Source organism: Rhinatrema bivittatum, chromosome 2 (genome assembly GCF_901001135.1).
Source record: "Rhinatrema bivittatum chromosome 2, aRhiBiv1.1, whole genome shotgun sequence".
In the NCBI taxonomy this organism is placed as follows: Eukaryota; Metazoa; Chordata; class Amphibia; order Gymnophiona; family Rhinatrematidae; genus Rhinatrema; species Rhinatrema bivittatum.
In genome coordinates, this window is record NC_042616.1 from 576,819,760 (window position 1) to 576,847,100 (window position 27,341).

The 27,341-nt window shown below is 46.8% G+C and overlaps 1 protein-coding gene across 1 annotated transcript in view; it reads right to left on the minus strand.

Annotated features, from left to right (window-relative positions):
• The window catches only part of VAPA (VAMP associated protein A), a 325,391-nt gene that overhangs the window by 139,139 nt on the left and 158,911 nt on the right, over positions 1–27,341 (minus strand). Inside the window, exon 3 of the mRNA XM_029590985.1 lies at positions 125–228. Within this exon, the coding sequence (XP_029446845.1) occupies positions 125–228 (104 nt within the window). The remainder of the gene's footprint in view (positions 1–124; positions 229–27,341) is intronic.

Genomic DNA, 27,341 nt, shown 5'->3' on the forward strand with positions numbered 1-27,341 from the left:
AATAAAATTACTTTTTGTGCCTTACTGTAAACCGTTGTGACGGTATCCACCTTAATGACGGTATAGAAAAGATTTAAAATATAAATATATAAAAAATATAAATATATAAAAAACATTTACTTACCACAGCTTCCATATCTGAAGTACTCAGTGGAGCAAAAATTGTCTGCACCATGAACTTGTGTTTACTCTTCTCATTCGGGTCATAGTCAAATGGCTGCAACATTACTGTACAAAAAAGTTTTAGTTAGTTTTGAGAATCCTTTGCATGGTACAATAACATTTCTAACTTTAGAGCATGGGGCTAGGGAGGGCGGAACAGGGGAAGAAAGACTTTAGGGACAGAATACATCAAGTTTAGGTACAGTGTACTATGGGATCTATAATGGCCCTAAATTATTCATTTCTCCATTCAACCAGCTCTTGAAAACGAATACACACACCTTTACAACAGAATCCTACACAGCTACTGAATCCTTTGACAGAAATTACAGGTGTTCAGAGTATTCAAATTAGCCTTATTCGGCAGCAGTATTTAGTAGTTTGGCATATATCCACTGCTAAAAACAAAATTGTACTATCAAAATTAAGATTGCTTAATGTTTGATTTATTTCACACCTGAAATAGAGTTTAGTAGGGTTCCTTTTATCTAGTTAAAACTAATCTGAATCAAAGTAAATCAAGGTGTTGCTGTGCTCATCAGAAACGTACATAAGAACATAAGAAATTGCCATGCTGGGTCAGACCAAGGGTCCATCAAGCACAGCATCCTGTTTCCAACAGAGGCCAAACCAGGCCACAAGAACCTGACAATTACCCAAACACCAAGAAGATCTCATGCTATTGATGCAATTAATAGCAGTGGCTATTCCTTAAGTAAACTTGATTAATAGCAGTTAATGGACTTCTCCTTCAAGAACTTATCAAACCTTTTTTGAATCCAGCTACACTAACTGAACTAACCCCATTCTCTGGCAACAAATTCCAGAGCTTAATTGTGCATTGAGTAAAAAAGAATTTTCTATTAGTTTTAAATGTGCTACTTGCTAACTTCATGGAATGCCCCCTAGTCCTTCTATTATCCGAAAGTGTAAATAACTGATTCACAACTACTCGTTCAAGACCTCTCATGATCTTAAAGACCTCTATCATATCCCCCCTCAGCCGTCTCTTCTCCAAGCTGAACAGCCCTAACCTCTTCAGCCTTTCCTCATAAGGGAGCTGTTCCATCCCCTTTATCATTTTGGTTGCCCTTCTCTGTACCTTCCCCATCGCAACTATATCTTTTTTGAGGTGCGGCGACCAGAATTGTACACAGTATTCAAGGTGCAGTCTCACCATGGAGCGATATAGAGGCATTATGACATTTTCCGTTTTATTAACCATTCCCTTCCTAATAATTCCTAACATTCTGTTTGCTTTTTTGGCTGCCTAGATCTTTTTCCTGGGTGGTATCACCTAATATGGAACTTAACATCGTGTAACTACAGCAAGGGTTATTTTTCCCTATATGCGCTTGTCCACATTAAATTTCATCTGCCATTTGGATGCCCAAGCTTCCAGTCTCACAAGGTCCTCACTGACCATTTAATCCTTCTCTCTGTTTCCTGTCTTTTAACCAGCTTGTAATCCACGACGGGACATCGCCTCCTATCCCATGACTTTTTAGTTTTCTTAGAAGCCTCTCATGAGGGACTTTGTCAAACGCCTTCTGAAAATCCAAATACACTACATCTACCAGTTCGCCTTTATCCACATGTTTATTAACCCCTTCAAAAAAAATGAAGTAGATTTGTTAGGCAAGACTTCCCTTGGGTAAATCCATGTTGACTGTGTTCCATTAAACCATGTCTTTCTATATGCTCTACGATTTTGATCTTTAGAATAGTTTCTACTATTTTTCCTGGCACTGAAGTCAGGCTCACTGGTCTGTAGTTACCCGGATCACCTCTGGAGCCCTTTTTAAATATTGGGGTTACATTGGCCACCCTCTAGTCTTCAGGTACAATGGATGATTTTAATGATAGGTTACAAATTATCACAGACAAATCTAACTTATAGGCATAAATTGCTGAAAGTAACCATCAATAAATACTTAAAAGGAACAAGATCATATTCTAAATGATACATAGCTTTTATGATACTATTGTTGCGTCCGTTGCTGCTCGACGCCCTCACTCCGCCCTCTTTATCTCTGTGGCGACTCCTTCCAGGTCTGATGGACGTCTGGCTGCCGTGGCGTCTCATGCCATATCCCTCCAGCCTCCCTGGACCGGCTCAATGCTGCAGATCCGTCATGTTTGCCTGATGACTTAGGGCGCGTGCTCTGACTGAAGTACCAGCAAGGGCGCGAACCTCAGGGGCGTCCCCCCTGAGATGACGTCATCCGCTTCCAATATTTAAAGGTTTCTTATTTACTATCGAATTGAGTTAGCAAGGAGTGGAGAAGATACGGATATGGATCCGGCTATGATTCCTCCAAGTTACTCTGCCTCCTCGGAATTACCAGAGGTACCCGCTCCTTGGGGGCCTCGCTCTTTTCTTTACTTTCAGATTACAGATAGGAACCGGTACTTGCTCCTCGAGGTCCTATGTTCCTGGACACTCTGAAGATTCTCTACTGCCTGGAAGCTATTGCTGCTACAAACAATTGCGAGTTACCATCGCTCTCTCTGAACACCTGGAACCAGGTACTCGCTCCTCGAGGGCCTAAACCTTTCCAGCTCCTGAGCTCCATTGAGACCTTATGTGAGTTTATGTCATCTAGTTCTGTTCATGAACTCTGCCTACTCACTTTGTACAGTTTCTCAACAGCTCAGCCATCCTGGATCGCGGTTCCAGTACCTGATGGACTACAGCCCTGCCGGGCATATCAGCTCACCTCTGCCACCTCTAGTGGTTCCATAAACCTGTTTAATAAAAGAACTAATGTGTGTCTGTCTCCATACTCAAGCCTAGCCGGTGGTCCCTCTTGGGATATCCTCCCAGGGGTGTGGTCATCTGCCACCGGCCCAGGGATCCACCCACTACTATATCAGATTCATTACAGATTGCTACTCCTAGCATCAGAATCGCTAACAGATTGCTAACTCCTCCTATGGAGTATAACAGATTGGTAACTCCGCCTACGGAGTATACAGGTCTTAACTGAATCGATAACAACTATTCCCCTTAACATATGAGGGGGAATCAAATAGTGAATTTAAGCTGTTTTGATGTTAAACAAAGTTGCTTACTTGTAACAGGTGTACTCAGAGGTCAGCAGAATGTTAGTCCTCACACATGGATGACATCAGATGGAGCCCCATTGCTGAAAACTAATGTCAAAGTTTCTAGAACATTAATTAGGCACACTGAGCATGCCCAGCATGCCCTATATCTCGAGTCCACATGGGATCCCTCTCCAGTCTTGTAACATAGAATTATGATTAAAATAAAAAAAAAAATAGGAGAAACAACTTCATGGGATGGTGTGCAGGTTTCATGATGAACATCATCCTACTGTCCTCCAGAAAGCAACTCTGCTTTCTCTGAGGACAAGCAGGATGGTAGTCTTCACACATGGGTGAATCTCTAGCTACATGCTGCTCCCCAAAACAAAAGGGGACCAAAAGACACCCAACCAGGTGCCAACGAGCTCAAAAACACCGATGCTGTTGGTAACAGAGGGGAAGATAGCCGGAACCCAAATAACGAGCCCTAGGTAGGCAAGTTGGGTTCGACACCTCAAACAGGTTCTGAAGGACAGACTGGCCGAACCTACTGTCGCATTGGCCATCCCTATCCAGACAGTAATATGATGTGAAAGTGTGGAGAGACCTCCATGTCACAGCCTTGCAGATCTTCTTCACAGGAACTACTTACAAGTGGGCCATCGATGCTGCCTTGGCTCTGACACAATGAGCCTAGACATGACCCCAATATGAAGTCCCACCTGGGCGTAACAGAAGGAGATGCAATCTGCTAGCTGGATAGTGTCTGTCTGGCAACAGCAATGCAATGCACAACCTATTCCTATCAAAAGAAATAAAAAGTTGGGTGGTCTATGGGCTTCTGTCCGCTCCAGATAAAAGGCTAAGGCTTGCTTGCAGTCCAAAATATGCAAAGTTTGTTCGCCTCGATGTGAATGGGGCCTGGTAAAGAAAGCTGGCAGGACGATTGGCTAAAATGGAAGTCAGTCACCACCTTAGGTAGGGACTTAAGGTGTGTATGCAAAACAACCTGTCACAAGAAAAAAGGGTAAGGTGGATAAGTCACTAAGGCCAAAAATATGACCTTTTAGGTCAGGTACTTCAGGTCACAGGTTCGCAGTGGCTGAAAAGGAGCTTTCATCAGCTAACAATCATGTTGAGGTCCCAAGAAACAGCAGAAGGCCTCAAGAGAGGCTTAAACTGAAGCGGGTCTCACATAAAACATACAACTATAGGCTGTACAGAGATGGGCGTACCATCTACATCTTGGTGGTATGTGCCAAATGCACTGAGATGAACTCTAAGCCAGCTTCAGATAGGTGTAGAAGGTAGTCAAGTAATTTTTGTCAGGGGCAGAACAACAGATCTAGAGCCTTCTGCTCATCTATATAAATAAAAATGTTAAATAGTTTGGACAAAATCGCTAATCTCAGAAACCACTGAACTGATTGCTTTCAAATTTGGACAAAACCTTCATTTCGCATACAGGAAGGTTCTTCTGTACTTACATTACAGATATGTCACACCTGTGACAGGTAAAATAGGTTTAAAAATGTTTTCGAGAAAACAGCAACATCTGCTGGACGTAAGAGCCATCTGTTACACCTTACACTAACACACGCTACACTAATCATTTCGCCAGTCCAGGTCCACGCCGCATCTCAAAAAAGATATAATTGCGATGGAGAAGGTACAGAGAAGGGCTACCAAAATGATAAGGGGAATGGAACAGCTCCCCTATGAGGAAAGACTAAAGAGGTTAGGACTTTTCAGCTTGGAGAAGAGACGACTGGGGGGGGACACGATAGAGGTGTTTAAAATCATGAGAGGTCTAGAACGGGTAGATGTGAATAGGTTATTTACTCTTTCGGACAGTAGAAAGACTAGGGGGCACTCCATGAAGTTAGCATGGGCACATTTAAAACTAATCAGAGAAAGTTCTTTTTTACTCAACGCACAATTAAACTCTGGAATTTGTTGCCAGAGGATGTGGTTAGTGCAGATGGTATAACAGTGTTTAAAAAAGGACTGGATAAGTTCTTGGAGGAGAAGTCCATTACCTGCTATTAAGTTCACTTAGAGAATAGCCACTGCCATTAGCAACGGTAACATGGAATAGACTTAGTTTTGGGGTACTTGCCAGGTTCTTATGGCCTGGATTGGCCACTGTTGGAAACAGGATGCTGGGCTTGATGGACCCTTGGTCTGACCCAGTATGGCATATTCTTATGTTCTTATGTTCCATTTTAATACATTCGCACACTTTTTTCACCGGAAGATAACTATTTCCTTTACAGATAAAATACACCCACCACCCTCCTCACACCCCCCACACACATGCCAAATTGATTTACTTCCCACAGCCTCCCAACACACACAAAACCACCCTCCTCACACCCCCACACACATGCCAAATTTATTTACTTCCCAGGCCCTCACAACACACACAAAACCTGACAGAAGTCCGGGAGGGCCCAGCAGGGGGGCCAGGACCGGTCCGGGACACATCTCCTGCACTACGGCCGTCGGCTGCCAGCAATCAAACATGGTGCTGACAGCCCTTTCCCTTACTATGCCACTCGGGGGACACCAATGGCGGCAGTAAGCCCATGTGACATAGTAAGGGCGAGGGCCCCCTCGGCGCCATTTTCAGGACTGGCAGCGGGCGGCCCTTTGCCCTTACTATGTCAGAGGACCTACCGCTGCCATTGCTCCAACCCACTGACATAGTAAGGGCAAAGGGCCGTCGGAACCCGTTTCAGTGCTCGCAGCCGACGGACCAACGCCAATACTTCGCTCCCGGACAGCTCCTGAACGCCCGCTCCACCGATTGACATTTTTATCAGGTCTCGGGGGGTCTGGAGGGTGGGGGGTGGTAATGAATTTATTGCGAACATCTTGGGGAGGGGTCACGAGGGGGGGACAGGTTTCATCATTCAGCAACTCTGGGGGGGTGCAAGGGGATGGGCTACTGTTTTTCGCAGTGCTGGGGGAGGGGGGCAGGCGAGTGTGGGGTGGTTAGTTTAAGAGAACTTTTCTCATAGGGTTTTTTTTTGGAGGAAGGGGGAGGTTCACACACACAAATACCTACACTAAACTTGCACAATCTCAGAAACGCCACAAAATAGCCCTCCCCAGACCACAAAACAATTTGGAAGTGCAAATTTGGTTAGGCACTCCCCTATTTGGCTACATAACGCGCACAGACGCCCAGGGACAGACCACATGTAGCACCAACAATTTTAATTTCCCAGGTCTTGGGAGGGGCCAGGAGGGTGGGGGGGTTATTAATTGATTTAAAGGGTTGGGATTGGGGGGTGTTTTTTTTGGGGTGGGGGTTCCCACAGAAATAGAAAGACAAAGGTTTTCTGATCTGAAGGGTAGGCAGTAGGCGGGGGGAGGTGACAGTGAGGGGAGGGAGAATGAGGGGGGAGGTGAGTGTCAGGGGAGGGAGAATGAGGGGAGAGGTGAGTGTGAGGGGAGAGAGTTGGAGTGGGGACAGGGGAGGGAAGGGGGGGTGAGTGACCAAGGGGGAGGAGGATGAGTGACTGAGGTAAATGAGCAAGGGGAAGGGGGAGGGAGGGTAAAGAACCTGACTCTGCCACTGCAACGTGTGGCCGGGTACCGCTAGTACCAAATAGAAAACCTCCTCCACGTCAATCCTCAAGACTTTCTAGTGGAAGGCTTTCTAGAAGTCACCAGAACCAGAGACATCTTCTGAAAGATCAAGCAGCTGCAGGATTAACCTCTCAACATTCAGGCTGCAGCATGCATTGATCTTGCATGATGAGATTTGGGGAAGTCCCCAGACTGATAGTCTCCGGATGGACAATTCCCATAGGAGTGGAACCAGACCTGTCTCAGCTAATGAGGGACTATGAGGATCTTGGACCCCTGTCCTTGTGAAGCTTCAAGAGAGTCTTTACCACTAAGAGAATCTGAGGCTGCGCATACAAAAGACCCTTGCCTCAATGACTGGCAAGGTCATCCAAGGCTGGTTTGCCGCCTGACCTGTACAGGAAGCAGAACAAAGGCACCTTTCTGTTGCAGGGGAACATGAACAGATCTATCTCTAGGCTCCCTCAGAGACAAAATATCTGATTCACTACCCCCTGGTCTAGGGTCCACTCGTGGAGTCTGAAGGCTCAACTCAGGCTGTCCGCTACTACGTTCTCCGTGCTGGACAGGTACATGGCCCTGAGCATCATCCCTTGGGATAGGGCCCATGTCCAGATCTGGACCACTTCCTGACACAGGAGGTATGATACCATGCATCCCTGCTTGCTGAAATACCAAATGGCTACCTGTTTGTCAGTCTGTATCATGACAACTTTGTTGGACAGCCGATCTCTGAGAGCCCATAGCACATACCTGATTGCCCAAAGCTCCAGGAAGTTGATTTGACAAGAGCTTTCCTGAGCAGACCAGAGGTCCTGGGAGCTCAGCCCATCTATATGAGCTCCCCACCCCAGGGTGGATGCATTTGTGGTTAGGACAATTCGGGTAGGGGGACTTCAAAAAGAGATACCCCTTTCGAAAGTACCGGTCACCAGGACAATAAGTCCCAAAGATGGGGTGACTCGGATGCAATCCTGGAGGCTGAGTGGCCTGGTGCCACTGTGACCTCAGGGTCACAGTGCCAAATGAGTGACATGGACAATTGCGGTCGTATGACTAACAGCCTCAAAATGTGCCAGCTGACATCTGCTGGCTCTATTGGACCTCTGCTGAGATGGCTGTCAAGATGATTGCCCTCTGGCAAGGCAGGAAGGCCTTGGCCTGAGCCGTGTCTAGCAGGGCTAAGAAGACCAGCTGATGTGATGGGCTGAGATGGTACTTTGGGTAATTGAGAATGAACCTTAGTGACTCCAACACCCGGATGGTCAAGTGCATGGACTTGGTGGCCCCTGCCCGAGACGTGCTCTTGACCAGCCAATTGTCCAGATATGGGAAAACATGCATTTCCAGCCTGCGGAGGTGCACCGCCACCACAGCCAGGCATTTTGTGAAGACCCATGGGGCTGACATGAGCCCAAACAGCAATACCCGGTACTGGAAGGGCTTTTTTCCCCACCACAAATCTGAGAATTCCTGTGACCAGGGAACATCTCGATATGAGTATGTGTCCTTTAGGTCGAGTGAGCATAGCCCAGTCCCATTTTGCAAAAGGGGGATCAAGTGCCCAGGGAAACCATCTTGAACTTTTCTTTCCTTAGAAACTTGCTCTAAGCCCTTCGATCTAAGATGGGAGGGAGTCGTCCTGTTTTCTTTGGAATCAATACCCACCTCTATTTGCCTTGGTGGACGGGACTGACCGTTCTGGCCTTTAAGAGGGAGGAGATCTCCGCAGGTAGTACCTCCTGATACACTACCGGCCCCCAAGATAGGCACAGAGGGCAATCTGGCGGGACACCCAATAGATTCAATTGGTACCCTTGACGGGACGATGGATAGAACCCACTGGTCCAAGGTTATACTGGGCCACTAATTTGCAAAGAACTGCATGAGGCTCCATCATTCCGGGTATGGGGCAACTGGCCTACGTTCTCTACGACCCTGTCAAAACCCTGTCCCATGAGTTGACTGAGGAGCCGGCTGTGGCTTGAGAGCCTCCTGCCATCTGGCTGCAGGAGTTCTGATGGTGTGGATGGGAACGAGGGAGCAGAGGATAGTACTTCCTTTGGTGAAAGAAAGACTTCCTTGGCCCCTGTCTCGCTAGCCTCCTAGAAGAGGACGACAAGTCTGGAGTGCTAGCGGAGAGTTTTTGGAGGTTTCTTGGTGGTCCCGAATTTGGGCCACAACATCCCTCACCCCATCTCCAAAGAGATTCTCCCCAGTACGTGGCACGTCAGCAAGTCGTTCCTATACTCTGGTCGGAGACCCGAGGCCCGCAGCCATGCCATTCTGTGGGCGCCGATTCCCGCTGCAGAGACTCTCGATGCCATTTCAAAAACATCTTAGATCACAAAGACTGCGTGTTTTCCTCACTCCAGACCCTTATGCACCAGTGACATGAGGGTGTCCTGCTGCTGAAGCAGTTACTCAGCCACCTCCTGTACCTGCTTCCAGATGTCCACTGAGTATTGGTTCATATAGAGCTGGTAGGCAGCAATGTGGGCAATAAGCATAGCACCTTGAAATACCTTCCTCCTAAGAGCATTCATTGTTCTATGGTCCTTCTCTAGGGGCACAGAAGAATAAGTCCGAGTGCTTGGCCCTCTTGAGGGTGTATTCGACCACCACTAACTGGTGGGAAAGCTGACGTTTGTTGAATCTGGCAGCCTTCTGGATGAGGTAGACCCCATCTGCCTTAATGGGAGGCATTGTGAGGGGGTATTCCCATATCCTCAGCAGCAATTCCTTAAGGATCTTGTGAACCGGGATTACTATGATCTCTTTAGGAGGCTTGACAAACTGGAGGATCTCAAGCATTTTGTGCCTGGCATCCCCCTCCATTAATTACTGAAAAGGAATGGTTTCTGCCATCATCCTTAAAAAACTTCTGGAGGAGAAGGGTCTGAAGGGAGACCCACAGAGGACTCCTAAGCATCATCCCCCCAAAGGGGTCATAGGGTTCTTCATCCTCACTAAAAGCCACAGGAGATGGGTCCCTAGGTGCTCTGCCTTTGTCCAGAGGTGCAGGAACCGGTAAATCTGGACAGGGGCCAGCAGGCCTCGGAGGAGCTTCCTCTTCGGAGGAACCGGTGATGACCACCATATCGGTAAGGGGGGGGCCTCTGTGCCCCGCCGGGCACAGATGCTATCCCGGGAAGAGGCGCCAGCTAAGTTGGTATCACACCAATGAGCACACTAAGCTTCTTCAGAAGTGGTATGAGGATGGGCAGCACTGGGTTTGGTGCCATCAGTGACACAGGACCAAAGCCCTGCAGCGCCTGGTCCACCACTAACTGGACTTGGTGCTCCAGCTCCACCTTGAACACTGCCAATATCAACACTGACTGGGAGGTAGAAGGGGTGGCCAAATCATCTTCGGGCCCTTGAGGTGGAATGGTGACTGACATCAGGACCGGTGGAGACCATTGCAGACCTCTGGCATTGATGGATTGGCACTCCTTGCCGCGGGGTTGCTTTGGGGCACTGCAGCAAAAGCTAGTGCATCCCAAAAGCACGGATGCCCATGCTTCTTCAGCTTCTCTCGATGCTCGGACTGGGCATCTAATCCTTTTGTGTTCTCCTAACGGCTTTCTTAGATCGCCTACCTTCTTGTTTTCTGGGCTGGTCCTTCCTCAGTGCAGAGGCCAATGACGAGGAACCGGAAGTCCTCGGCCTGGAGGAGATTGTCAGTCAGTCTCCGGAGCCCCTATCTGCCGATGTCTATGGCTCGTTGTCCAACGGTGCAGTTCCTTGGTCCTTCGATGCCGCTGATACCTCGGATTTCTTCGACCCGAAGAGCTGCTCCATCTTGTTGAATCGAAGCAGACGTCCCTTCGGGGTCCATTTGGCGAATAAGCAGCAACCTCTGACTTCATGCGATGCCCCCAGGCAGAGGATGCAGCTCTCATGTGGTACCATGATGGCCATGTTCCTTGGGCAGTGAGGACATTGTCAAAAACCTGATGTGGCCATGTCAGATGAAACAAAAGGGGCATGAACCGAAAACGATGGCAGTGGGGTGGCGATGGCCTGCAGCACCGCCACCACAGGGAATCAACCGTGAAAGGAAACTTACCTGAATCACAAATACCTTTGACTAGCAGACACTACATGAAGGCTACAGAGAGGATCCTGGCAATGGAACAAAGAAGAAAAACTTGAGAAAGCGCAAGAAAAAATAAAAAACCTATTTTCCATAAGGCCAAAAAAACAGCCAAATGGGCTGATACAGTAAAAGTCGCCACTCTCCTGTGCGCGCGATTTAGTATCGCCCCGCATGCAAATGAGGACCCGCGGTAAAAAGCGGCGCTAGGGACACTAGCGCTTCCCTAGCGCCTCTTTTTTTGACAGGAGCGGCGACTGTCAGCGAGTTTGACAGCCGATGCTCAATTTTGCCGGCATCGGTTCTCAAACCCGCTGACAGCCACGGGTTCGGAAACCGGATGCCGGCAAAATTGAGCATCCAGTTTTCAACCCGTGAGCCGCGGGCTGATTTAAATTTTTTTATTTTTAATTATTTTTTACTTTTGGGACCTCCGTCTTAATATCACCATGATAACCCGTGGGCTAACAGTGTGCTCCGCCAGAGCGCACTGTACTGTATCGGCCTGAAAGTGAGCTCACTCACACTGCGAGGCTTACAGCTCTACGGAAAAGAAGAGATTGGAGAGTGACCCCAAGAGGATGCATGGTATAGGGCATGCTCAGTGTGCCTAGTCAATGTTCTAGAAATGTTGACATAAGTTTTCTGCATTGGGGCTCCATCTGATGTCACCCGTGAGGACTATCATCCTGCTTGTCCTTGGAGGATGCTTAAATTCACCTTATTTGATTCCACCTCCTATAAGGACACTGAGCAAACTAAAGACAAATACAAAAAAGAAAGGAAGCCAGTCAAGAAACAGATAAGCTATTTACTTCAACTTTGAAACCGCCTAACCACAAACAAATACAGTAACCATAATAAAATAAGAGACAGCGATTCTGAAAACTTAGCTGTGCAAACCCGCAACTCCCAAGGATTTGGTAAAGTGAAGCTGTTTATCTATAACGCGTTCCTCCATGTCATAGCTAAATCAGCCACACAAATGGGTACTATCATCTGACTGTGCTGGCCAGGACATCCTCTGTTTTCCCTTTCTGAGCTATTTCCAAGAATGCATGGAGCTCCTGCGCACCAATGCCATGCAAGTCTCATCACAAGCTAAACTTCAACTCCATGGGGAGGAGGGTGGTCTGTATGGCAGATTTGTCCTGCAGTTCAGAGAGAACATCTGTTACAGGTAAACAATTTTGCTTTCTCTGTGGACAAACAGGATAAGAACAGTCATACAAGTGTTGATTCTTGAGCTGAAGGCTGAGTGAGAATTTATCATGTTGAACACATGCAACAAGGAGATAAGAGAAGGAAGGTTGGGGAGATAATACTTCAAGAACCACCTGGCCTGAAGACATTGTCCTTTTGAGATTTATGTTGAAGATAATGCTTGACAAAGGTGTAAATAGAGGACCAGTTCCTATCTTGTATAGATATCTTGTATAGAATTGGTTGGAGAAAGCTACCAAAGCTGTAGACACTTTAATCTGATGAGCTGAAATATTTCTAAACAAATCTACTCCTTGATTATAGCACAGAAAGAGATGTAGGAAAACAGCCAAGGAGGAAAACTATTTTCCTACAGGCTGGCCTTGCCTATTCAGATCACACGAAAAACAATTGTAAATTTAAGTGGCTTTGTCCTCAATAAATGAAAAATAACTTCTACAATAGAGTATGAAGCATCTGTAGGACAAGGTAATAAGGATTCATCCTAAATTCACACAAGAAATTATTTCTCAATCTATAGTTCTTCCTATTTTTTCCCCCAAAGCCTGAGGCTATAGATTGAGCCAGAGGGAACTGAGAAACCAATACTGGCGCGAATTTAGGATGAGTCCTTAACATTACCCTGTCCTTATAAATTTGTATGAAAAGGGGAAGAACTGTTACTGCTTGGAGTTTGCTTATTCTTCAAGCCAAAGTTATAATTATAAAATAAAATTTTCCAGGAAAGATATTTGAAATTACTGGTTATCATTGGTTTGAAGGGAGCCTTCATTAAAGTTGACAAGACCAAGTTTAGGTCCCATGACATTTGTGGTTCTTATAAAGGTAATTGTAAACTGAGGCCTTTTACAAACTTTCTTATTGTCAGAAGTCAGAAAACGGAGAACCCTTCCGATGGTTGATATGCTGCAATTGCACTTAATCGTAACTCAGTTTTTTAAGCCTAAATCAGTAAAATGAAGTAGGTATTGCATTAACACTTGTCCCACAGTCAGAGGGTGTCTATCATGAAAACCTTCAATTTGAAAGCATAAATGTCTTGTTGATGGCTTTCTTGCAGCTATCAAAACTGCTTTAATTTCTGTAGAAAAGGGCATGGCTTCTTTTCTTCTGAGCTCAACATCCAGGCTATTAGTGCTAGTGAGTGATGGTTGCAATGAAGTAAACTACTGTACTGTCTTAGAAGGTATGGAAAGATTGGTAGACAAAACAGGAGCCATTGACAATCCTTGAAATCAAGCTAAGCATGGCCAGAAAGGAGCTATTAAGATAATTTTTGCCCTTTCCTGTCTTACTTTCAGAATTGCCTTGGTGATTAAAGGAGTTGGTGAGAATCCATACATTAGGCTATTCAACCAAGCAATCCAGAACATCAGAGGCTAAAGCCTTTCGATCTAGCCTCTTGGAACACCACATTTGCATTCTGTGGTTGAAGGAAGCTGCAAAGAGATCCACTTGAACTCCCCATTTTTTAAAAATGGTTTGGAGAGTGCACTTGCCAGAACATTGGATTTTCCAGGAATGTGCATGGCAGGCAGGTATATCCTCTTTTATTGCCCAAAACTATATTTTTAGGTCTTCCTTACACAAAGCTCAAGAATCTATTCCCTCTTGCTTATATAGTACATAGCTAGTATATTGTCTGTTTGGATTTGGAGGCCTTTTCCCATTATGAAGGATTTGAAAGCAAGTTCTTTGAAAATTACTCTCATCTGCAAGATGTTTTATATGAAGAGATTGCTCTTGCTTGCTCCAATTTCCCTTTGCACGGAGCTCATTTTTTCACAATGCCAAAAAATTAAAAATAAGGGACCAGAAACTCTTCTGAGAGTTTCAGTTGACATTCCCCATTATTCTAACATAACAGTCCCACAATATTTGATGAAAATATTCTATATATAGGGATTAATAGTATCACACTGTTCCCTGCATACAATATATTGGGTCTTTCTTTTGCTCCAATCTCTGAGAACATAGTTGGCCCAAATGGGCTCCCCAAGCATGAATTGATGCAGTATTAAAATTACTTGAACATAGGGGTGGTATGGAAATTTTGGCCCTACAGAAGACTGTAGGGTTGACACAACCAATTTAGAGAGCTGTATAGAGGGAGAGTGATTGGTATTTTCTGAGGTAGAAGTTGAATACTTCCTGAGAAGGGGGAGAAGCCAAGATGGCGGAGGAGTGAGGAGTTGGATTAGAACGCTCTCTTTCCACTTTTGTTTTACGAATGCTACCATTACCTTGTTCTTTTTTCAATGCCGCATACTAAAACGGAAAGTGAAGCTCCAGGAGAGCTTACAAGTATCCTATGCCTTGGACCAAAAGCAGATAGATTTTTCCAGCCAATTTTGCCGGGAGCGAGGGCCACAGTGGGAGGGGACACGGAGTGAACGTCCCCAAGGAGATCTCGCTTAGCCCCACCGTGCCAGAGATACCTTCCCCTCCCCATGGGCTGAGTCCTGCGAATATTACACCAGTCACAGCTCCCCTCTTTTGCTCTATGGGGAGGTCTGCAGTGCAGGGGGAAGAAATGGGAGCCATGGGAGACTGCTCTAATGCGGCTATAGCTATTGGAGATCAGCTAAAGAAATCTCCTCCATTTATGTACCTGTTTCTTCCTCTGAACAAACTCCAGTGGCTGTTACAACGTTGGATCCGATTCGGGACGTTAACACCTGAAGGTGATGGGAATGTGGCAGTAATAGGTTACAGTATTGTCAAAATCAGCAGTTATAACACTTGAAACTGTTTGTGGTGCATTAGTATCAATAGAATCTGCAATTGTTACACTAACAAGTCTATTTAGACACTAATAAATGTAGTATAAATATAGAAAAAATGTCTTCAGAACATGAAAAGATTAGACTAGTGAAAAAAGAATGTCAGTAGAAAAAGCAACAAAACTTGGTACAACCAGAAAATATTCAAGTTTAGAAGATGGAAAATATTGAAGCTGATTGGGGATCCAAGATGGCCAACGGCTACTAACACAGATGAGAGACTTGTTCGGGTGCTGGATCAATTATGCTGCATTCTGGCAGGAAACGCCAAGTCAGGGAGCATGCAACTGTACCTGCTTCTTTTTTGTCTAACATATTGGGCCCGATGGACTCTCACGTGCTAAGGGGACCACGAAATCCTGGAGTAGATTTGCTGGAGGAAAGCCGGGAGGAAGAAGATCCAGACTCCCTCCCTGAACTGATGACATCATTCTCCCCGGAGCAACGGTCAGCTCCTGCTAACCCCATGGTGAACAGAGCAATGTGGAAGTCTGAGGAAGCAACTCCTTTGGTGGAAGAGGAGGGAGGTAGCTACACTTGGGCAGCGGTGGCTGACCCTGTTTCAGAGCTTGGAGGAGTGCTGTGGGACGCCGAGGACAGAGCTGGCTTACCCGTTCAGCGGCAGTTGGAAGAGCCCAAACAATTTACATTGCCTGAGCTGGTAAGGCCTAATTCTATCACACTTGAAACTATTTGGGAGGCGATACAGACACTGAATAATAATATATCTAAACAACTGAGCCCTTTTTTTTTTGGCTGTGCATGAAAAACATTAGGAAACAATTCAGAAGGATGTGTCTTTAAAAAAAAGTTCTTTGGAAAAAGTAAATACTGAAGTTAGAAGTATGGCAGCTACTCATCAATTAATGATTAAAGAAAATCAGATGATACATAACAGAATGGAACAAATGGAAAATAAGATCGGGGGAAAAACTTACGTATTATAAACTTTCCTAAAGATCCAACAGTGTCACCCAAGGACATGTGGAAAAGATACCTATTAGAAGTTTTAAAACTTCCAGAGCAGACATTACCCTTGGCTTCGAGAGTATATTACATACCACCCTTTAAAAAGACTTCTTCGGACCAAGAGGGTTTCCAAGTTATAACACCAATGGATATTCCACAATTGGATATTTCGAATTTGTTAGAGTCTTCTCAAAAAGACTTAATATCACCAGCAACCTTAATAGTATCCTTCCTGCTTGAATCCAACCGTGACTGTGTCGTGAGATCTTTCTTCAGACATCGTGGAGAGCTTTTTTTGGACCTTAAAGTTAGCATATTTCCTGATCTAGCAAACCACACTCGAAAGAAAAGGAAGCAATTTCTTTTATTAAGGCCTAGAACCTTAGAAATAGGTGCTTTCTTTAAAATATCCGTGTAAGTGCATTCTTAAATATCGTAATGTATCCTATATTATTTCCTGCCTACGCACTTAGCGGCTTTTCTTGCTGATAAGTTTCCATCTGATATTAATAGGGTTTCTTCCTCTCCAATTGCCTTAGAAGGGAATAGATAGCTCGCTCTGATATCTATTGCAATGATATATTGGTCCCAGATAGCCTAGAGTTTCCTACTAAGATTTTCCTGTGGTTGTTAATTGGATCCCCTTATTGAGGAAGAGAGGAACTTGAACTTTTATGACAATTATTAGGGGCAGATTTTAACAGAGTGCCTTGCCTCTACTTTTAATCTCAATTTCATCTTGAGATTTCTGTAACAGATCTGATACATTAATTGATGTTTCTAATAAATGGCTTTTACTTTTTTACTTGGCTCTTCCTGCAAGCATTCCCAGAGAGCTAAGAACTAGAAGATAAAAAACAACCCCTGTCCTTTGGTTTTAATGTATTGTTCTCTGCCTTATTTATTCATTATTATTATTTGCCTTATTTATATGCTTAAAGTTGAGCTTAGTTTGTTTTCTTTATTATAGATCAATTGTTTGATTTGTTCCAAGATTTGTTAGATGTAAACTGCCATCCGGCAGTAGTATTTACTGTTACCTGTGAACCGGAGTGATATGTATTGTATACAGGAACTCCCGGTATATAAAAACCATAAATAAATAAATAAATAAATAAATAAATAAATAAATGTTCTGTTTCAGATTCTTGCATTTCTCTCGGTATAGATGTAATTTGCTTATAATCCGATTCTTCCTGCCCTTTTTTCCTTACACCTAGATAGAAAGCCCGGACAATCACTGGCTGACTTTGCTCTGGTATATTTAAAACTTTTGTTACATAACATTTAAATAATTCAATTGGACTCATATAGCTGATAATTGGGAAATGTGTTACTCTCGAGCCGATACAGTAAGGCGCGGTACAAAGAGGTGAGTTAGTGCCCGGCGCACCCCTGTTTGCCGCACGCAGCGCCTATACAGTATCCTGGGTGCGCTGGTACCTGTCATTTCAAATGACGTTTGAAATGACAGGTACCAGGAAGTGGATGGTTCTCCTACAGACCCCGCTGCCTTGAGCGCCCGGCGCCAGCAAGCCCCAGCAGCCGGCAATCGGAGGCAGGGAGCGCAACGCCAGGGTCAGGGTAGGCGGTAAATTAGTAGGTTAAAGACGCGGCAAGATAGCAGGTTAAAAGGCGATAGTCGGGGCGCACTTTCCTGTATGGGAGGGAATAGCTAATCAGATCGTTTACATACATATACATGCCGCGAGCGGAAAGGGATACGCGTCGAGTTAAAGAAGCGGTAAGGATCGGTAAAAATAGATAGTGAATCGCGGGTTAGACTTACGCGGCGAAATCGTGAGTACACAGCGGGTTAGAAACGGGGTAACTGCGGTTGCGCTTTATTGTATCGGCCTGTCTGAGATTCAAAGATCTCACAATATTCTCCAAATTTTCAATTTTTCTCTGTAATTCAATTTCGCTTTTTATCTGATATTCTTGAATTTTTTTATCCCTATAACCTCTTATCCATTTCATCTATCTTCCTCTGCTGCTCTTCTGTCTTATTAATATTTTCTTTAAGGAAGCATTTACTTTTCTAACTTCTTCTGTTAAATTAACAACAGAGGTATCTAATTTTACCATATATGTCCAAATTGTCTCTAGGGTTATATTGGAGAAATTACTTACCTGATAATTTCGTTTTCCTTAGTGTAGACAGATGGACTCAGGACCAATGGGTGTAGTGTACTCCTGTTAGCAGTTGGAGACGGATCAGATTTCAATCTGATGTCAGCCCCTAGTACATATACCCCTGCAGGAAGTTCAGCTCCTCAGTATTCTTCCTTGAAAAGCATTGTGGATATATGTGTGACTGACTGACTGAATGATTAATTTCATCATATGGTTAACTTAATAAACTTGTTAATAACATTTAAAAATTAACTTGATTAACTTGAACTGATTGATTGACTATAGCTGGCGGCCGCCAGTGTACTCAATCGGAAGGCGTCGACACCCGGCAGGGTGGATGCTCTATGTAAGTTAAAACATGGCTTACCCGTGCTTCATTGAAAACCATGCACAACGGCAGCCGAGGGTGGGATGCTGAGCCCATCTGTCTACACTAAGGAAAACGAAATTATCAGGTAAGTAATTTCTCCATTTCCTATCGTGTAGCAGATGGACTCAGGACCAATGGGATGTATAAAAGCTACTCCCGACCCGGGTGGGAGGCTGCCCATGGCCCATTTAGGATTGCCCTTGCAAATGTCGTGTCCTCCTGAGTTTGTACATCCAGACGGTAGCAACTGGAGAAGGTATGGATGGAGGACCAAGTTATCGCCCTGCAGATCTCGGCAGGTGACAGTATTCTAGTTTCTGTCCAGGCCACCGCCTGGTCTCTGGTAGAATGGACCTTGACCTGTAGAAGTGGTGGCTTTCCCGCTTCTACGTAGGTTGCCTTGATGACTTCCTTGATCCAGGGGGCAAAGGTTGCCCATGAGGGCGTTTCCCCTTGCCTCTTTCAGCTGTGAAGGACGAAAAGGTGGTCCGTCTTTCGTACTGGTTTCGACCTTTCCAGGTATCTGGATAGAAGTCTGCCGATGGCGAGGGAGCGTAGACTACAGGCTTCTTCCAAATTCTTCAAGCTGTCCATCGTTGGAAGTGAGATGGTTTGGTTAAGGTGCACTTTGCGGAGGAATAGGGGAAACGTGCATAGATGGATGGACCCCGGTTTGTAGTTCCGAGGTGCAGAGGGCCGAGCACACGGCCAGCAAGAACGCCGTCTTTAAGTTGACAGACGGAGGAACAGGCCTCGGAGGGGTCTGAAGGCGGGTTCCGCTATGAACTCCAAGACAAGGTCGAGGTTCCACAGAGGTATTGGCCACTTCAGGGGTGGCCGAATGTGTTTGACTCCTTTCCGGAAGGATGATACATCTGGGTGCGAGGCTATGCTTTCGCCCTCGCTCCTGGAGCCGTAACATGACAATGCGGTCACCTGTACCTTGATGGGGTTGAGGGACAGACCCTTCTGTAGTCCCTTCTGTGAGAATTCCAGAAGCCCAGGAACTTTAGAGAGGCGTAGCTTGACGTTGTGGTCTTCGCCCCAGGCCTCAAAAACCCTCCAGATCATTATGTGCTTTAGAGATGTGGAGAACTTGCGTGCTCGGAGGAGAGTATCTATTACTGCCCCCGAGAATCCGTTCTTTCTCAGGCGGGCCCTCTCAATGGACAGACCGTAAGAGAGAATTGAGCTGGGTCCTCGTGAAGAATCGGGCCCTGTTGGAGCAGGCCTCTGTGTGGGGCCGGGGGTAATGAATTCCCTGTACGTAGACTTCTCATGTCTGTGTACCAGGGTCTTCTTGGCCAATCCGGGGCCACCAGAAGACTAGGCCCCTGTGATGCTGTATCTTGTGGATGATTGCGCCCATCAAGGGCCCCGGTGGGAAGGTGTATAGCCGGGTCCCCGGTGGCCAGGTCTGTACCAGGGCCTCGAATCCCTGGGACTGCAGGTCCCGCCTGCGGCTGGAGTATCTGGTATTTGAGCGTTGGACCTGCTTGTTAAAAGGTCCACGTCTGGGGATTCCCACCGATTCACTATCATCTTTAAGGCTGTGGACGACAGCTTCCATTGATGTTTTCTTTCCCGGCAATGTGGACGGCTGAGATCTCTGGAGATTAGCTTCCGCCCACGCCATCAGAGGATCTATTTCTAGGGACACCTGTTGGCTTCTGGTTCCGCCCTGTCTGTTGATGTAGGCCACCATCGTGGCGTTGTCAGTCATCACTCTGACCGCTGTGTCTCGGAATGTGTGGGCGAACCGCAGACAGGCTAATCTAACTGCCCGCGCTTCTAGGCGGCTGATGTTCCATCCCGCTTCTTCTGCGTTCTACTGCCCTTGGGCGGTTAACTCTTCGCAGTGTGCTCCCCACTCGTGTCGACTGGCCTCTGTGGTGAGCAGGGTCCAGATTGGGGAGGATAGTCCTGATCCCCGGCTCGTGTGGCAGATCTGCAGCCACTGCTGTAGCTGGGTCCGAACGCTGCCCGGAAGTGGTAGACGTACGGTGTAGTTCTGGGATCGTGGACTCCGCCGCACTCGAAGTGAGCGTTGTAGGGGCCTCAAGTGGGCTAGCGCCCATGGCACCACTTCCAGCGTGGACGCCATCAGCCCGGGGCCTTGTAATCCCATGATGTGGGACGAGGGACACTCGGTAAGGTCTGAAGCCGGTTCCACAGCTTTGATCTCCTCGTGGAGGTCAGGCTGACCTTGAGAGCTGTAGGGGTATTGACCACCCATCCTAGGCTTTCCAGTAGTGTTATGACTCTGCTGGTTGCTTGATGGCTTTCCTCCTGTGACTTTGCCCTGGTCAGCCAATCGACCAGGTAGGGATGAAGGAGGGTTCCTTACTTCCTGAGTGTTGCCGCCAACACTGCTATCACCTTGGTGAACGTCCGGGGTGTAGTGGCTGACCCGAAGGGTAGTGCCCGGAACTGGTAGTGACGATTCAGGACCTTGAAGCATAGGAAGCGCTGGTGTTCCTGATGAATTGGAATGTGTAAGTAGGCCTCCGACAGATCCAGGGATGTGAACTCTCCTGGTGGTATTGCCCATATGACGGATCGTAGGGTTTCCATGCGGAAGCGGGGGATCCTTAGGTGGCGGTTGGCCGACTTGAGGTCCAGTATGGGCCTGAATGTACCCTCTTTCCTGGTACGATGAAGTAAATGGAGTAATGTTCAGTATTCCTGTCCCGTGTATGTACCGGAGTTATGGCCTCGAGGGCCAGAAGCCTGTTCAGTGTAGCTTCCACTGCCGCCCTCTTGCGGGGGACGTGGCAGGGGCATTCCATGAACTTGTCTGGGTTCGAGAGAAGTTCAGGTGGTACCCCTCTCGGAAGATGGCTAGGACCCACTTGTCTGAAGTTATCTCGACCCATCTGCGGTAGACTAGGGTTAATCTGCCCCCTATGGCTACCTCCGCTGGATGGGTCGGCTGATTCTCATTGAGGGGTGCGGCCGGGGCCTGTACCCGAGCTGGTTCCCCTCTTGGTGTGCTTGTTCCGGAAGGACTGGTTCCTGCCCGTAGGACGCTTGATAGTTGCTCTAGTGAGGGTTGAAGCGCTGTGAACTTCTGCCCTGGTGACATGGGGAAGGGACGTTTCCCTTTGTCTTGTCTTCCAGCATGTGCGGTAATGGGGAGTCGCCCCATTTGTTGGCCAGTTTTTCTACTTCGCTGTCTAACAGGAGGGATCCCTTGAAGAGTGTCCTTGTGAGGCTCGTTTTGGGGGAGGCGTCAGCCGATCAGATTCGAAGCCAGAGCTGTCTGCTGGCTGCCACTGTGGACGAGACTCCTCTGGCCGCTGTGCGCACTAGATTGGAAGTCGCGCCAGTGAGAGAAGGTAGTGTTGATTCAATGTCTTCTCCCGAGGTGTTATTCCTGGCTTGTGATACACAGGCACGTGACACCATGGTGCAGCAGGCCGCAAACTGTAGGACCGAGCTGCAACTCTGAATGAGAGCTTGAGTATGGCTTCCAGTCACCGGTCATGTGTATCCTGAGCGCCGCTACTCCCTCCACTGGGGTGGTAGTGCGCATAGTGATCGTGCAGACTATGGCGTCCACTCTAGGGCATGCCAGGAGCTCCTTGGTTGCTGGGTCCAGGGGGGTACATGGCAGGCAAGGCTCGACATCGACCCCCTTTGCATGAGGATTCCGGAGCATTCCCCTCTAGGACAATTAGCTGTTGCACCGCCCGTGGGCGAGGAAATGGCGCGACGTCTGGCGGAGGCCCTCCCGCAGGGGGTTTTTAGGTTCTCCCGAGGTGCTTTGGCCCAGGATAGCGAGCTCCTTTAGGCATCGGGATATCAGGGCCGGGGGCTCCTCCTTTGTGAAGGAGCGTCTCATGTTCGGTGGTTCTGTCCCCGGGAGGGGGTAACCCTTCCAGGGGCTTGAATTCGTCTTCGGAGAGGTCCGTGTTCCCGTAGGTGAGACTTCTGGACAGTGTGACCTTATGCCTAGGCCTCAAGGGTTCTGGGGCCTGAAGGTCCTCCGGTGTCGCATGTGGCTGTTACGCCCCGGGTTTCGGCTGCCTTTTAACCCAGGCGAGGATCCCCTAGAACAACTCTACCCGAGAGTGTTTTGGGAGAGGCGTCAGCCGATCAGATTCCAAACCAGAGCCTCGATTCTGGGTCTAGGTTGAGGGATGCCAGGCCCTGCTATTTCCGGGGCGCCCCCTGAGAAGCTAGTACTGGGCCCTAGGTGGGACTGGCCCTGGCCTGATCTCTCGGGGCCTCCTCACCATGTGTTCATAGGGCATCGGCTTTCTCGCTCTGTGCGGCTCTGAGCTGGCATGCTGGGCAGAGGCCTTGAGCTTTGCTCCTGTTTCTGGAGGTGCCCTGTCTATGGACGCATAAGCTCTTGTGCGCTCCAGTGCGTCAGAAATGTGCACGCATAAGTGCGCCCGGCCGTAGGTATGCGCCTTGTTCTGTGCGCGTAACTTATGCGCGTATGGCTTTATGTGCACGTGTAGATATGCGCCTTGTTCTGTGTGCGAAACTTATGCGCGAATGGCTTTATGTGCGCTTAAGCTTATGCGCACATGTAGTTTTGTGCGCTTAGCTCCATTTGTGCGCTCGGCTCGGACGGCGGGCGGTGTGGCGAACAGGGCCAAAATGGCGACGGTGAGCATGCAGGCAATATGGCGACCTCCTCGGAGGGTCTCCACGCAGACCCTGGAATGGCCGGGGCCTAGCCCTGCTAGGGCGGATCAACCCGGCGGCACAGACTTCCGATCGCCGACCTGTGCTCCTCCTCGATCTTCGGAGACCGGTTTAAAGTAGAAGTTTTCCATCTTACCTTGTCTTCGGCGCTTCCCGGTTTCGTTCCGGGCAGTCTCCGGCTGCGGGGGGAGCGGGTAAATACCTTCACCGCCAAGCTCGAGGGGGTGCACCCGCTGCCTCTCAGCCGCGCCCGGGATCGGGGGCTAAGTCCCTCGCCGCGATTCAGCCGCAGGACCAAGGCTGCCTCTATGCCGCGCCCGAGGATTCGGGACTAGGTCCCTGCCGCGAATCGGCCACCGGACCGAGGCTCACCTCCGAGGGACCACGGAAATCACCTCAGGAAACTCAACTGGGGGAGGGACCCGAGGGTATCACCGCAGGAGTGCGGGGCTCGTCTTCAGGTAGGATTTTTCTTCCAATTTCGTTCTTCAAATTTGGTCTAACGCTCTGAGAGCGTGCAGATAGCTCCTAACTGCTTTGGAGACGGAAAAATACTGAGGAGCTGCACTTCCTGCAGGGGTATATGTACTAGGGGCTGACGTCAGATTGAAATCTGATCCGTCTCCAACTGCTAACAGGAGTACACTATACCCATTGGTCCTGAGTCCATCTGCTACATGCTAGGAAATGCCAGGTTTTATTACCATAGGTCTAATCAGGTCTGATTTTACAGCATCTGAAATTTTAATTATAGGTGCACTTGTTTCTTTAGGATTCAACTGAGTCTTTCCAACCATACTAGGTTCCATTTCAACAGATACTTGGGAGCCTATTTCTGTATGTAATGTCCACTTTTCTTCTTCCTCTGATTTTCCTCTTTTATCTTCCATAGCTTCTTGGGATGAGCCTGGCTCACTACGAGGGCTAAACCCCTCACAGCCAGGTGGAGATGGAGTGTCCAGTGCCCCAGGACTCAAAGATATTTCAGTGGCCATTTGTAGGAGGTTTTGCTCATTAACCTCCCCCCCCAGCAGCCTGTACCTCAGGGGCTATTTGGGGAGTTCCCAACCACTCTGAAACAGTTCTTTGTCCAGGACCTGGGCTGAGAGTAATTGAGGTTGGCTTCAATTTGCCTTCCTCTTTGTGGGAGGCATTTTAGAAAACTTTATGATCCTAGCAAATTGAAAAGTCTCAGTCGATTGGTCTTGTATGTTTATCAAATGTAGTGATTCTCTTATTTGGAGAAGTCAAACCGCCAGACAATTAGCAATAGTTTTCCTACCTGAGAAGCTCTGGTCAATTCCAGGCAAAACCAGGCTAAGCCTATCAATGCCGCGCACCCCTTGGACGCGCGCTGCTTTGACTGCGTGCCACTTGGAGAGGTCCGATTTTAAAGGTCCGCTTCCGGTTCCGGGCTCCGCCCCTCACAGCGTGTCACCACCGCATCGCTCCGTCAGGGTGAGGGAACACATCTCTTACCCCCAGAAAAGCTCGGTAGTGTAGGTAATAAACAGCGTCTCAGCAGGAACTTCTCAGGTAATCTCTGGAGAGGCCCCATTTTAAAGGTCCCGCTTCCGGTTCCGGGCTCCGCCCCTCACAGCTTGTCACCACCGCGTTGCTCCGTCGGGGCGAGGGAACACTTCTCTTACCCCCGGAAAAGCTCGGCAATGCAGGTAATAAACAGCATCTCAGCAGGAACTTCTCGGAAAACATTGAAAATTCTATTAGAAGCCTCAATCTTAGGGTTTTGAATTTCCCTGTTATCAAGATGTTACCTACAATGGATATTTTCAAGAATTATCTGACTAACAATCTTAAGATACTTGCCTGAAGCTATGCCTTTAGTCACCAAGGCCTACTATTTGCCTCAGAATCCTTCTGAGATATCACAAAATGATTTGCAAATTCAACAACCTATGAATCTCATGATGTCTTGGAATTATTACAGGAAGCTGAAATTGTACAAAAAGGGACTTTGTTGGTGAGCTTTGCTTTGTGAGTGACAAGAATACAGTTCTTAGATTCTTCTTCAGAAACAGGAGCTCCCTTTTCCATGGTCAGAAAGTCTGGATTTATCCAGCCATCACTCAGATAACTCAGGAAAGGAGAACAAAATTTTTATCTATGAGATCTGAGGTCTTGACCTATTATACTAAGTTTACACTATGTTATCCTTGCAAATGTATAGTAAAATTTCAAAACTCTAACTACATTTTCTTTGAGCCATCGCAACTGCGGTTTTTTTTATTCTCACCTTAAGTGATACTTAATGTAGAATGGTAATTGTGTAATAGTGATGGAAACCTTTTTCTTTCATGGATATTTCACTTTTTTTCTGTTTTGTTTTTCCTATGGCCTCCTCCCCTCCCTTATTTTCTATGTATTTAGGGCTATACTTTATTTCTTTGTGACTTTATTGAGAATGTTAAGGCTGGATTTCTTGCCCCTTTATTGCTAATAAAAGTTATATTGTTTTAAATTGAAATGCAATAAAAAAAAAAAAAAAGAGTTGAGTACTTCCTTTGAGAGGCTGTTGGACCTTATATAGCTGAATTCAAAGCCTAAAGAGTTGTGCATTACTCTTTAATGATCACTCTTTGGCTTAAATCCTACCTTGAAAACAGACAATACAAGGTCAAGCTAGGTAACAACGAATCCGATCCTATCAACATCACCTGCGGTGTTCCCCAAGGCTCCTCACTATCCTCTACCCTCTTCAACATCTACATGTTACCCCTATGCAAACTTCTAACTAACCTAGGCATCACCCATTACATTTACGTGGACGATGTCCAAATTCTCATCCCCTTTTCTGACTCTTTACAATCGGCCCTAAAAACATGGGACTCTTGCCTCACCTCCATCAACCATCTCCTCACCAATATGAACCTTGCACTTAACCCGGGTAAAACAGAACTCCTTGTCATTTCCTTGAACAACCACACTTACCCCATCTCCCCTCCCCCCCAAACCCATCTCCCTACACGCACGCAACCTAGGCACTATAATTGACAATCATTTGAGCTTAAAACCATTCGTTAAAACCATCTTAAAAGATTGCTATTCAAACTTCAGGTACTAAAGAAAATGAGACCTCTCCTTCACCTCTCCGATTTTCGAACTGTTCTTCAAACCATCATATTCTCCAAAATTGACTATTGTAACTCCCTACTCCTCTGTCTCCCCACCTCATCCATCAAACCCCTTCAACTGCTTCAGAATGCCACAGCTAGAATTCTCACCAATACGCGCAAAAAAAGACCATATTACTCCCATTCTGAGAGACCCTCCACTGGCTCCCTATCGCCTCGAGAATTCAATACAAAACCCTAACTCTCATACACAAGACTCTATTCAATGAAAGTATACAATGGCTACATGACTCCATCCTCTTTCATAAATCTGACAGACCCACCAGATCAGCCACCAAGGAATCTTATACACACCCTCTCCCAAACTCACACAATCTCTCCTCAACAAGGGCCCCGGCATTCTCCTTAGCTGGTCCCACTTGTGGAACAGAATGCCCCCCCCCCCCCGACCTCCGCATAGAGCCTTGCTTACAGAAATTTTAAAAACGTGGCTCTTTAAAGAAGCCTTCGATTAACACCACCCACCCTTATCCCCCCCTGCGAATCCATTTCTATTCTATTTACCACCTCCTTCCTTGATTATCCGCCATTTTGTTACTCTCTTACATGTTACTCTCTACGCGTCACCTTCCGACTGCAAGTATTTATTTAACTAGATTTCTTCTCTCGCCCTGTTCTATACTACTGAACCTAATTTCATTTCTATTTAATTTAGCTGTCTTATTTATTCCCTGCCAACCGCTCCATTGAACATTTATACCTCATTCTAATAAGCTCAATGTTTCTGGTAAACCAGTGAGTTGTACATAGTTCTTATGTTGATTGACTTAAATACTTCTTACTTTACTATACTTTTATTATGTCAATTTGTTCCATGTAACTGTTATGCCTCATATATAATTGCTATGTTATTTGTTAACTGATATGATTCTTGTATACTCGTTAACTGATATGATGCCTGTATCTTTTATGCTCCATTCTATTTGCACTGTTTCTTTGAAAACTCTCTATTTGCACCGTTTTTCTTTGTAAACCCTCTAATTGCACTGTTTTCTTTGTAAACCGATACAATGTGCAAACGGCAATCGGTATACAAAAACCTTTAAAATAAAAAAATAAATAACTCACTCTCTCAATCCCCCAAAGGATTGTCGCCTGCACAAGGAGTATCAGCCAATGTCACTGTCGTCTTCTCGGTC